The sequence below is a fragment of the Hypanus sabinus genome, chromosome 5 (assembly GCF_030144855.1).
Source record: "Hypanus sabinus isolate sHypSab1 chromosome 5, sHypSab1.hap1, whole genome shotgun sequence".
NCBI lineage: Eukaryota > Metazoa > Chordata > Chondrichthyes > Myliobatiformes > Dasyatidae > Hypanus > Hypanus sabinus.
Genome location: NC_082710.1, coordinates 134,642,328 through 134,655,416, shown reverse-complemented (window position 1 = coordinate 134,655,416; position 13,089 = coordinate 134,642,328). Strand labels below are relative to the sequence as shown.

Sequence of the window (13,089 nt, the reverse complement as noted above, 5' to 3'; positions counted from 1 at the left end):
AAACAAGAAGCTAAAGGAATTCAGTGGGTTAAGCAGCATCTGTGGATATTAATTGGAGGAAATATAGTTCATTCATTCTAGACCTCAGAAAAGATCAGAGAAGCAATATAAAATATGGAAATAATGTAGAATTTAAATAGTAGCAAAAAAGAACTGATAATAAAGACTTCCATCAAATTACAGAATATAAATTGAGCAATAGGATTTGTGTTACCTGGACCTTTTTCTCTTCTTTAAGAAGTCCTTTCAGAATTAATATTTTTGCCTAAACTGTTGGCATTCCTAATATTTTTTCCCTATTCGGTTAAGTACACTTTTTTCTCCAAAGCATAATAAATACATCCATATTAGTGAATACTACAATTATTCAAATTTTATGCAAAAGATGATTATCAAGAACACAAACACAGGAGGTGGTCAATTACCTTATTGCATGCCTTCCACAATTATGCATTTTATTATTGCACACTGGCTTTTGTGCAGTGCCTAATATTTAACTCAGTGTTAAAGCTCATAAATATGGACCTTTGAATAAACTTATTTCACAGTCACAGTGTGCACCTATGAATTGGAAATAGACAATCAAAAAAGCCTGCAAATGTTAGAAATCTCAATTAGGAACATACAACTCCAACAGCAGCACCAGAAATAAAATTAATATTTGAGTTTAATGATTTTAGTTCAACTAGAGGGAATTGAGAGGGAGAAGGACCGGAGGATCAAATTCTTTATGCAAAGTGTGGTATGTACATGCAAAGAGCTGCTGGAGAAAGTAAAGGCAAGTACAACAGCAAAATTCAAAACGCTTTTGGTTAAGTGCATGGCTAGAAGGGTTTCGAGGAAAATGGCCCAGAGGTGTGCAAATGGTACTAGCTTTTTGGACATCATTACTCGCATGGATGAGTTGGGCTGGAGGACATGTTTCCATCTTGCATAACTTTTCATCAGAACTAAGCAAAGCTATGAAATCAGTACATTTATTTTAAATTGCAGAGAAGGAGAACAGGTAGAATGAACACTGGTTTTATTGGAACAGTGTGAAATGTCAGTGAGAGAGAATTCATTGGGATTGGGAATTAAACTGAACTGAAGTAACAAACCTTTGCAGAATGAATGGAAGGTTTCCATCTGAATCTGACCCAACATGCATCTGATGTCCTTATTGTAGGCCAGATAATATCATGAGCACTGATTGGTATATACTAAAGTGAAAAAAGTACAAATGATTTGCTTGGTAGGAATGTCAGATTAATGTCAGTGGCAAATTTTATAGATGGCAATCACTGTGCACTGGTGGTGGGAGAGCTAAATGTTTGGCCAGTGAATGAGGTGCCAGTGAAGTGGGCTGCTTTAACCTGGATGGTGTTGTGTTGTAAGAGCTGGATTCAACCAGCATGTGTAGAGTATTGAATCCTGATTTGTTCCTGGTTTGTTATCACTGACGTATGTTGTGAAATTTGCTGTTTTGTTGCAGCAATATAGCGCAAGGCATTAAAATTGTTGCAAAATTAAAAAGTGCAAAAGGGGAGTAACAAGGGTTCACGGACTGTTCAGAAATCTGACAAGAGGAGAAGAAGTTTTCCTAAAACTTTGAACGTGGGTCTTCAGGCTCCTGTACCACCTCTAGAGAAGAGCGCATGTCTTGGACTGTAAGGGTCCTTGATGTATACTATCTTATTGAGACGGCACAGCACCACCTCTTAAAGATTGTAGATTTCTTGAGGTGAGTGGAGATGAGCCACAGTATTTTGCTGTCCAGTTGAATTTCTAATTGTGCCTCAGATGTTGATGATGGAAGACTCAGCAATGGTAATGCCACTGAAAATGTTAAGGCCGTTGGTTAGACTTTCTCTTGTTCTCTGGAGATGGATGTTGTGTAGCACTTTTGTGGCATTAAATGCCATTTATCAGTCTAAGCCTTAATGTTGTCTTGGATTTGCCATATACAGACAAGAACAGTTTCAGTTGCTGAAGAGTTGAGAATAGAATTGAACATTTTGCAGCAATTAGCAAATGTTCCCATTTCTGATCTTAATTTGAAGGGAAAATTAATAGTTGCAGCTAAGATATTTTCCTGGGGTTGGGATGATTGATCGCTGATGACCATAACCATTTTCCTTTGTGCAAGTTATGTTCCAGCCACTGGGTTTATACCTTACACATAGACTTCAGCTTTACCAGGGCAGCACTTGCTCAATTGCCATCCTTGCATCAAGGGTAATCCACTCTCTTGTACATGCTTGGACAAAAGCTGTGATGAAATCCAGAATAGACTAAACATAAAGAGTAATGCTGCTTGATAGACAGATTTTAAAACTTTGATGTAACCCTTACGCGACAGGCTGGTATATGTCTAGGGGAAACTTCCAGCCACTTGCCAACACCGCCTCCCATATACGCAGGTGCTGTGGAACACAAGTTAATGCAGCGTCACACACACAGTGTCAAACTCATACCAAATACAGTTATGGAATATACTTTAAAGATTTTACTAGAACTAAATGATTACTAACAATACAGTATATATGAAGGAAAAGAAAGTAAGGTAAAAGGCGCCAAACTTATCAAAGTTCAGTCAATTTAGTGCATGTTGTTGGAGCTCAACCATCGAACCATTCGATCACCCTTCGCTTTCCTCCGACCTCCACGACCTCGCACCTGGAACCACCCGAGGTGATCGACCGAGCAGTACGGCACACGTCCACCTTCTTCGGCGTTTTCTTCCCAGCTCTCCCAAAAGACCACAAAAACCCCACTCCCAGACCCACAAGAAAAAATTACATCCAACCCCATTGGTTAACAAATGAATACAATCCCATTATCAGTAATTATAAACCTAAACAGACTGCGAGAAACTTCGAGAATGCTGAGCCAGACAACACTCTCCAGTTAGCATAACAAAGAAGCAGTTTTACTTTTAACAAACAAATAAGCCATTTTGAATTAACATATGCAGTACATTGATGATGAATGTGTGTAGAGTGGGCAGTAATTGGCTGGATTGAACATGTTTGGTTTCTCACTAATAGGAAAGGAAAATGTACAAAGTTGGGTATTGCATCTGCTGTGGTGTCATGATAAGTGGGGGTGAGTGTTGACAATGATGTAAGTGTGAACCACGAAGCTATGGATCAAATGGTCCTTTGGGAATGCTGAAAGAGGTCGATTGCTAAAGACTGGTGGTGACATCCCATTGAATGTGGCAAAAAAATAACTGGAGGTAGATGTGGTGAAAGGTAACAACAAAAGAACTCTACCTTTGTGTCGGAGGAGAAAGTGGAGTGGTATGGGGAGAGGTGAATGCAGAAGTAGAGAAAATAAAACTGACTTGATTGAGGTACCTGCTTACTGTAGTGAAGGGAAAACCAAGATTAAGGAAAAAGGAAGACAGTTTGGAAGCACTGCAGCTGGAGAAAATGGGAAAATGGAATCATGTTCATACAGGGAATCAGCTAAGAGGAGATGTCAGCAAGATAACTGGGATTCTGTAGATTTCAAGTGAATATTATCTGTTTACTCATTCTTAACATGGAGATAGAGAGATTGCTTAAAAAGAAGGGAAGAGTGAGAGATGAAAGTGAGTGCAAAGTGGACGCCAGAACAAAATCAAAGGAATATTTGAGTTCTTAATTGAGAGCAGGAAGCATCATCATCAATGTGCCAGATAGAGATGAGGGAAAGGCCCTGAGTAAGAACTGAAGTAAAGATTATTCTGCTTATTCCATAAAGGAAGCTGTACCACTGCTTCAAAAAAGTGAGTGGAGAATTAAAGAATTTTTTGATGTGAAGGCGATTTCAGTATGGCAAAGTAGGGGAGGGCATTGTCTGGGCTTCATTTCAAAGAAGGATAGCAAAGTCATCAGGCCATCCTGATGCAGGATGGAGGAACGGGGATTGGACATCCATGATGACGATGAGCTGGTTAGTTCCAGGAAACTTTCAAAGTGTGAAGACATCAGAGATGTAAGTGATATGAGATTGGACAAGAGGAGGAAAAAGAATCAAGGCATAAAAGAAATAAATGAGTCAATGAGGATGGTCCTCCTTGTTGATCTAGGTAGGAGGTAGTAGGAGCATGCTGCGTGCTTAGGAGATAAGACCATGAGACATAGGAGCAGGATTAGGCCATTCAGCCCTTTGAGTCTGCTCTGCCATTCCATCTTGGCTGATCCCAGTTCCTACTCAACCCCATACACTTGCCTTCTCGCTATATCCTTTGATGCCCTGACCCATCAGCAAACTATTAACTTCTGCCTTAAATATACAAATGAACTTGGCCCCAACCACCAAGTGGCCCCAGACAGTCCTTCCAGGTGAGGCAACACTTCACCTGTGAGTCAGCTGGTGTGGTATACTGCGTCCGCTGCTCCCGGTGTGGCCTTTTATATATTGGTGAGACCCATGCAGACTGGGAGACAGTTTCGCTAAACACCTACGCTCTGTCCACCAGAGAAAGCAGGATCTCCCAGTGGCCTTACATTTTAATTCCACGTCCCATTCCCATTCTGCTATGTCTATCCATGGCCTCTACTGCCAAGATGAAGCCACACTCAGGTTGGAGGAACAACACCTTGTATACCGGCTGTGTAGCCTCCAACCTGATGGCATGAACATTGACTTCTCTAACTTCCATTAATGCCCCTCCATCCCTTTTTACCCCATCCCTGACATATTTAGTTGTTTGGTTTTTTTCTCTCTTTCTGCCCATTCTCCATCTCCCTCTGGTGCTCCCCTCCCACTTTCTTTCTCCCTAGGCCTCCCATCCCATGATCTTTTCCCTTCTCCAGCTCTGTATTCCTTTTGCCAATCACCTTTCCAGCTCTCAGCTTCATCCCACCCCCTCTGGTCTTCTCCTATCATTTTGCATTTCCCACTCTCCCTCCTACTTTTAAATCTCTCACTATCTTTCTTTTCAGTTAGTCCTGACGAAGGGTCTCGGCCCAAACTGCCAACAGTGCTTCTTCCTATAGATGCTGCCTGGCCTGCTGCGTTCCACCAGCATTTTGTGTGTGTTGCAGTGGAAGAAATCATTGTCACCCTCATATTTATAGATAATAGATCTAAGAATCATCGTGGATCAGGAATTTTCAAACTGATGCTACAAAAACTAAATGGTGTTGAAACAAGTAAAATTCTATTTGATAAATTAAAATGAAATAACTTTAAATTTTGTACGCATCTTCAAAACCAAGTTTGAAATGGACTTTACTCAAGGGAGATGCATCTAATAGCTCTAAGAATCTTAATTCATCATGTCATATAAATTAGGAGACTATAGTTTTTATGGCATGCATATTAAAATGTTTGAAATTCCTTTTAAAGAGACCATTACAAAAATGAATATGAAGACAAACTTCGACATGAATTGGAACAGATTCGAATAAAAACAGACCAGGAAATCGAACATCTTCGAAGTAGCTCCAAAGAAATGTATGAAAGGGAAAACAGGTAAGTCCTTATCCATAGTGCAAGGAGGAATTGACTGTTATCCTGACCATTTCCAAATAAAGTTCTCATTTCCTTGAACTTGTCTTCTCTGGATGCAAAAAAAAATCACTAACACTAAGTCATGTGGGTGATCATAAAACACAAACCTCTATTTCCTTGTAGAGGCATTTGACAGATAGAAAAGTGACATAGTTACTTCCACCACCCCACCATCTCCACTTTCTGTAGAGTCGCTTTCTCCATGACTCCCTTGTCAATTCATCCCTCCTGGCACTCATCCCTGCAAGCTGCACAAGTGCTACTCTTCCCAATTGCCTCTTTCTCTCTCCCTCTCCCCCCCCCCCCCCACCACTTACTACCATTTAGGGCCCCAAACAGTCCTTCCAGGTAAGGCAGCATTTCACCTGTGAGTCTGCTGGAGCTGTCCACTGTACTTGGTGCTCCCGATGCATTGGTGAGACCCAACATAGATTGAAGGACCACATTGTCGAGCACCTCAGCTCCATCTGCAAAAAGCAGTATTTTCCAGTGACCAGCCATTTTAATTCCTATTCCCATTCTGGTTCCCATGTGTTGGTCAGACCCAGAGCCTGGACAGACACCTTACTGCCCTGTTGTCCTGTTTATTATTTATTGTAATGCCTGCACTGTTCTGTGCACTTTATGCAGTCCTGGGTAGGTCTGTAGTCTAGTGTAGTTTTCTTTTCTGTGTTGTTTTTTTACATAGTTCAGTCTAGTTTTACGTAGTTCAGTCAGTACAGTGTCATGTATCACCATGGTCCTGAAAAACATTGTCTCATTTTTACTATTTACTGTACCAGCAGTTTTGGTCAAAATGACAATAAAAGTGACTTGACTTGACTTGGTCCCTGGCCTCCTCTTCTGCCACAATGAGGCGACTCTCAGGTTAGAGAAGCAACACCTCATATTCCATCTGTGTAGTCTCCAAACTGATGGCATAAACATCGATTTCTCCAATTTCCAGTAAATTTTCCCCTTCTCCCTTCCTCCTTTTTCATTCCCCCACTTTTACCTCTTCTCACCTGCTTATCGTCTTCCCTAGTGCCCCTCTTCCTAACCTTTCTTGCATCATCCACTCTCCTATCAGATTCCTCCTTCTCCAGCCCTTTGCCTATTCCACATCACCTCCCGGCTTCTTACTTCATACCTCCTCCTGCAGCCACTTGGAATGATGGAAGCCACCTCTGAACATTTTGAAGCTGTTCTCAATGATAGGGATGGTTGTGCCCATGTTGGAGCTGACTGAGTCTACACCTCTCAGCAGCTGTGCGTTGGACCCTGAATACCAGTTAGAAATACAACCAGTCAGAATATTCTCTACGGTGCGTCTGTAGAAATTTGCTAGTTTTGATGACATGCTAAATCTCCTCAAACTCCTAATGAAGCCCTCTGGTATGCCTTCTTTGTTATTCCATCAGTATGGTGGGCCCAGGATAGATCCTCTGAGATGATTACGCCCAGGAACTTAAAGCTGATCATCCTTTCCACTGCTGACCCCACAATGAGGACAGGTGTATGTTGTCCCGACTTCCTCTTCCTGAAGTCCACAGTCAATACTTTGGTCTTGCTGGCACTCAGTGCATCGTTGTTGTGATGCCACTCGATCAGCCTATTTATTTCACTCCTGTGTGTGTCCTTTTCTCCATCTGAGGTTCACCACAGTGGTGTCATCAGTGAATTTTAGATGGCATTTTAGCTGTGCCTAGCCTTACACTCGCAGTGTAGAGGGAGAAGAGCAGTGGGTTAAGCACACATCCTTGAGTGACTGTATTGATTGTCAGCAAGAAGATGATCACCAATTATGATAACTGTGGTGTCCCATTGAGGAGATCAAGAATCCAGTTGCAGAGGGAAGTACAGAGGCCCAAGTTTCAAAACCTATTGGTTAAAGCTGATTTATACTTGTGCGTCGCATCTACGCCGTAGGTATCGCGGACCCTACACAGTAGGGTGACGTGCACCTCTCCAGAAAAGTTACTCATGCGTCACAGTGTCGCAGACTGCAACAACTGTGATTGGCCTGCTTGGTAGCATCGCATTTCCTCCTATACATTTCTATTTGCTTCTTCGCCACCATGTCTGTAGGCTGTGAGTATACCGATGCGAAATAGATGAACCAGATCGTCAAATCTATCTGCCGACATGTGAAAATGTTTGAAATGCATTTCCTCGACTATGTCTCATGAAGAAACTCAACACAGTGGCATAGAAACCCCACCACCAACTAGCGTTTTGGCGCACACAAATGCATGCTCGCATCAGCATAGAGCGACTTAGAAGTGAAAATCAGGGCTACGGCATAGGCTGCTGTGTAACCCATACGCACAAGTATAAGTCAGCCTTTACTGCTGTGCAAAAACATTAATTTATTATTTTATTGATAATATTGACAGTTCCTTTTCCCCTTAAATGCTACTCGACCTGCTGAGATCCCCAGCAGTTTGATTTTCTTTTTGCTTCAGATTCCAGCATTTGCACTCTAGTGTCCCCAACACATTTGTAGTTGTATAATCCAGTTAACCATTCAGTTTACTTTGAAGGAGTATTAAAGGAATCTAAGTGGTAAGCTTTTTTTTACACAGAGTGGTTGATATCTCGAATGTACTGTCAGAGGAGGTGGTGCATCCAGATACATGCACAGTGTTTATGAAGTATCATTTTAGGAATTTCAGAAATGTTTATAATAACTTAAAAATAAAAGGATGTAGCTAAAGTATAGTACTTCAAATTAAGTTATGGAGGTTAATTTTTTTTCTCTCAAGTGTCTATTCTGGACATCCACATTATTTTATTCACAGTGCTGCATTGAATTTTTAATTTGGAAAATTGTAACACATTTTACAATGAATTTAAGGGCATGAAGAAAATTTTCATACCTCAAGGATCAGTGAGGATTCATGGGGAAAGAAAAAATGCTTAGAATTTCATATCAATGGTGTTTTTAAAATGCCACTAATTGCTGAGTGTTTGTGTCACTGTCTCAATGTACTGTGAAAATCTTTTTGCATAATACTTGCTGGTGAATATATAAAATTAAATCAGGCACAAGGAACTTAAATGTTGCCTCAAAAAACCTTAATCGTGCATCTTTCCCAAGTTTCAAAAAGTTCCAATCTTTGCTCTGCCTCAGTATACCCACTATTGAAATCTTTGTGCAAGTACTCCTTTCACATCTAGACTTGATTATCTTAATATTTTATTATCTAGTATAATCATCTGCTCTAAATTTCAACCAGTTCATGCTACCCATGCCCTATCCAGTGAAGATTTTCTTAAGAGGTCATTATTTATCCTGCAACAGACATTATTAAAATGACACACTTCTTAGTCCTTTGTGAGACTAAGGGATGTCCAGATAGAAGCATTTAATATTGTGAGAGACATTAAAAGAGCAGATAGCCAAAATCTCTTTTCCCCATGGTGAGGCTATCTAAAACAAAGGGAAATGGTTTAAAATGAGATGGAGTTTTAAAGGGATCTGAGTGGTAACCTGTTTTACGCTGAGTGGTTGATATCTGGAACGTACTGTCACAGGTCAGAAGAGGTGGTGTATTCAGATACATGCACAATGTTTCTGAAGTATTTTGACATACCCTTCTCTAAATATCTGAGATAGAAGATGATAATCCTAATGCAGGCAAATGCATTTCTTGTACATGGGTGAACAAGTTGGCATAGACGTGGCGGGTTGATGAATCTGTTTCCGTGCTGAGCAAATGTATGACTTTGTTATCTGCATGTTGGCTGCTACATGTCATATATTACAGTATATCCATTTACAAGACCATTTCCTTGTCTGTGAAATGATTAGGGGCATCCATAAGGCATAGTGTAAATGTTTAGTAAGTTTCAAAGGTACATTTGATGTCAGAGAAATGTATGCATTTTGCTGCTTTCGATCTTCTGTCTCCCACGACACATCAATTTCCTGCAGCTGCACCGACCTCCAATCTGCCTGCTTCCAGAGCCATGAAACCCTGGAACCCTGAAGACACGCTAGTCTTCTAGGCCACGTCCTTGGCATATCGAATAGTGGCCCGTTGTGAGACCCCAAGAGCAGGTCCCATTTCTGCAAAGAACCGAAGTCAGTGTGTAACTCCAGGTCAGGGTCTTCAAAAGAACCCTGACAGGGAACATTAGAGGTATTAAAAATAGAAATAGAGTTGTTTCTGAAGATGCAAGCAAAGGAGTCACTGTTAGGCGCCATCATTCTCCTAAGCTAAGTGTAAGTGGTTCCCTGTCTTTTCACCTGCAAGCACGTTCCTGCTGTCATATATTGGCTTCTAATTTTCCCAATCTTAAACTTAGATTTGTCAATCGCCTTTTTATTTATTTTTAAACTTTTTCAGTTCCATCTGCCTGCAAGATTCAGTAACTGTGTTTACTTGCTTGCAAATTTTATCCTCTGTTTTAGCACCAATGCATCCTCTTCTCATTTCGGTCAGGGTCTATCTAAACCAGAAACCCTGGCTCAACAGTTCTGTGTGCGCTGCATTTAACACACGAGAGAGAGCTTTTGCCACTGGTGACCACCAGGAACTCAAGGAATGCAGCTATAATCTGTACAAGTTATCAAGGCCGCAAAACGACAATACAGGGACAAGATCCAGAGGCAACTCTCCACCAACAAAACATGCAGCTTATGGCAAGATCTGTACACTACCACAGACTTCAAAGCTAAACACAGTGGTGCTGCCAACATTGCTGCCTCTCTCTCAGATGAGCTAGTCAGTTCGATGTTGCCAACACTGAGCTCCTGAGGAGAGTTGGCAATGCAACCTGCACCTCGGTCATCTCTGAGGCTGAAGTACGCAGGTGCTTCCAATGAGTGGACAGCCAGAAGGCTGTGGGACCACACAGCATCCCAGGGTGGATACTCAGATGTGCGTGGCACAACTGGCTGGTGTGTTTGCAGACACTTTTAATCTCTCTACCAGTATAGAGTTCTCTCCTGCTTCAAAAACATCCACCATTGTCCCTGTACCTAAAAGACCAAGGTAACATGTCTGAACGACTGGTATCCTGCCATACTCACCTCAATAATAAGCAAATGCTTTGAGATGCAGGTAAAGGACTACATCTGTAGCATGTAGCCACCCACACTGGACCCGCTACAATTTGCCTACCGACACAACTTATTGACAATAACCACAGCTCTACATACTGTCCTTGCACACCTGGAGAAGAGGGGCGCTTATGTGAGAATGCTGTTCTTGGACTACAGTTCAGCATTCAACACCGTAATTCCCTTTAGGCTTGACAAGAAGCTCAGAGACCTCGGCCTTCACCCTGCCTTGTGCAGCTGGATCCTGGACTTTCTGTCAGATCGCTGACAGGTGGTAAGAGTGGGCTCCCTCACCTCTGCCCCTCTGACCCTCAACACAGGAGTCCCCCAGGGCTGTGTCCTAAGCCCCTCCTTTACTCTCTGTATACCTATAACTGTGTCACCACCCACAGCTCCAATCTGCTAATTAAATTGATTACATTGATTGGCCTTAACTCAAATAATAACAAGGTAACCTACAGAGAAAAAGTCATCACCCTGACCCAGTGGTATCATGAAAACAACCTCGTCCTTGATGTCACAAAAACGAAGGAGCTAGTTGTGGATAACAGGAGGAATGGAAATCTCCCCCCATTGATATCAAAGGATCTGGGGGAGAGGGTGAACAACTTTAAATTCCTCAGTATACACATCACCGTGGATCTCACTTGGTTTGTACATACTGTGGTGAAAAAAGCACAACAGCACCTCTTTCACCTCAGGCGGTTGAAGTTCAGCATGAGTCCCCAAATCCTAAGGACTTTCTACAGGGGCACCATTTAGAGCATTCTGACGGGCTGTATTACTGCCTGGTATGGGAACTGTACTTCCCTCGATCGCAGGACTCTGCAGAGAATGGTGTGGATAGCTCAGCACTTCTGTGGCTGTGAACTTAACGTTATTCAGGACGTTTACAATGACAGGTGTGTAAAAAGGGCCCGAGGGATCATTGGGGTCCCGAGTCACCCCAACCACAAACTGTTCCAGCTGCTACCATCCAGGAAATGGTACCACAACACAAAAGCCAGGACCAACAGGCCCTGGGAACAGCTTCTTCCACCAGGCCATCAGACTGATTAATTTACACTGACACAATGGTATTTCTAAGCTATATTGACTATATTAAGCTATTTATTACAAATTACAATAGTTTGCACATTATGTTACGTCTGTCTGAATGTACAAAGGTTTTTACTCATGTATGTGAAGGATGTAAGAATTAAAGTGGATTCAATTCATTGTTATAGAATACCCACCCAATGCACATTCACATTTCCATTTCAATGACTACTTTAAGAATTTCCTTAAAACAAGTGCCTGATATGCTTGGCAAAGAGTTTCCTGCCGAAGGGTTTTGGTCTGAAACGTCGACTACTTTTCTTCCATTGATGCTGCCTGGCCTGCTGAGTTCTTCCGGCATTTTGTGTGTGTGTTGCTCAGATTTCCAGCATCTGCGGATTTTCTCTTGTTTGCCAGATAATCTTTTCATCCTCCCTCTGAATAGCTTCTCATTTTTTCTCAATGTCTCCTCCCTTGGGAGGTCGGCATAAATGGTTGAGAATAAACCTGTTTGGCCACCAAAGAATAATTTTCTACTTTACCCCCTCTGAATGTTACCATTGGTACTTTTTATAGCAACTGATTTTCATATAAAGTCAAAAAATAGTATCATCTTCAGTGCTAACCATCAAACCACACCCTTGAAAATTGGAAGAGGATGCTGCCATCTATAGCAAGGCTGCGCTTCAGATTAATAACAACTTTAGTTGTAGAAATCGATATTGTAGCTAGTATGTTGATTGGTTTCTGGGATATCCAGCAGAAAATTAATGCTTTTGCTTGGTGGCTGAAATGGATCTGAGCAAAAGCAATCTTATGCCCAAATTTTCTTCCACCATATATTTTGGATATTCTACTTTTTAAAACCCGATCTCATTTCTGGAAACAAATATCTGAGTTTTTTGAACATCCATTAGTTTAACTGGATATTGATATTCACAGTGCTCACCGTTTTGAAGGATTTATGGAGTAAAACTGGAGAGTAAGTTTCATTGTCCTCGGTGTGTAGTTAATTATTTTGCTGTTGATTTGAGTGCACTTTCATATGCTGCACTGTACCAGGATCTTGGCAAGAGAATGTTTCAGTAATTGCGCACCAGATGCTATCTCAACGCAACAGCAGAAGTTCGGTCAACATCCTTCAGGTTTAACGGAATGTTTAATACTGTAATATTTTAACTACCAAACCTCTCTGACAATAAGCACTTAATTTTAGAAACATGAATTCTAATCCAGTCAAATTTAAATTGCTTTTGGAGACTTGATGCAAATTGAAACCACTAACTTTGCTTTGTCTTTCTGTTTCTTTTAACATTCTCCATCTCATGTTGTTTCAATTTGCTTTCTATATGTAAATGTTTATATTCAGATTTTACCATAGACCTTTATGTCTATTTGTTTCCTTAGAACTGTTTCAGAACAAATATTGTAAAACTACTCTATTTTCAATCCTGTTAGCACTCTCTAAATATCATTTATTTACATAAGTATTATTACACAAGTAAAATATCATTTTT

The 13,089-nt window shown here is 41.1% G+C and overlaps 1 protein-coding gene across 5 annotated transcripts in view; it reads left to right on the top strand.

The window, feature by feature from the left end:
* Positions 1 to 13,089, top strand: part of pibf1 (progesterone immunomodulatory binding factor 1) — a 200,515-nt gene that overhangs the window by 42,100 nt on the left and 145,326 nt on the right. For all 5 annotated transcript variants that reach the window (XR_009512295.1, XM_059970447.1, XM_059970445.1 and 2 more), the window contains one exon: positions 5,323 to 5,448. Coding sequence is in view for 4 of the 5 variants with exons in the window: in XM_059970447.1 (XP_059826430.1) it covers positions 5,323 to 5,448 (126 nt within the window). In the remaining variant the exon portion in view is untranslated. The remainder of the gene's footprint in view (positions 1 to 5,322; positions 5,449 to 13,089) is intronic.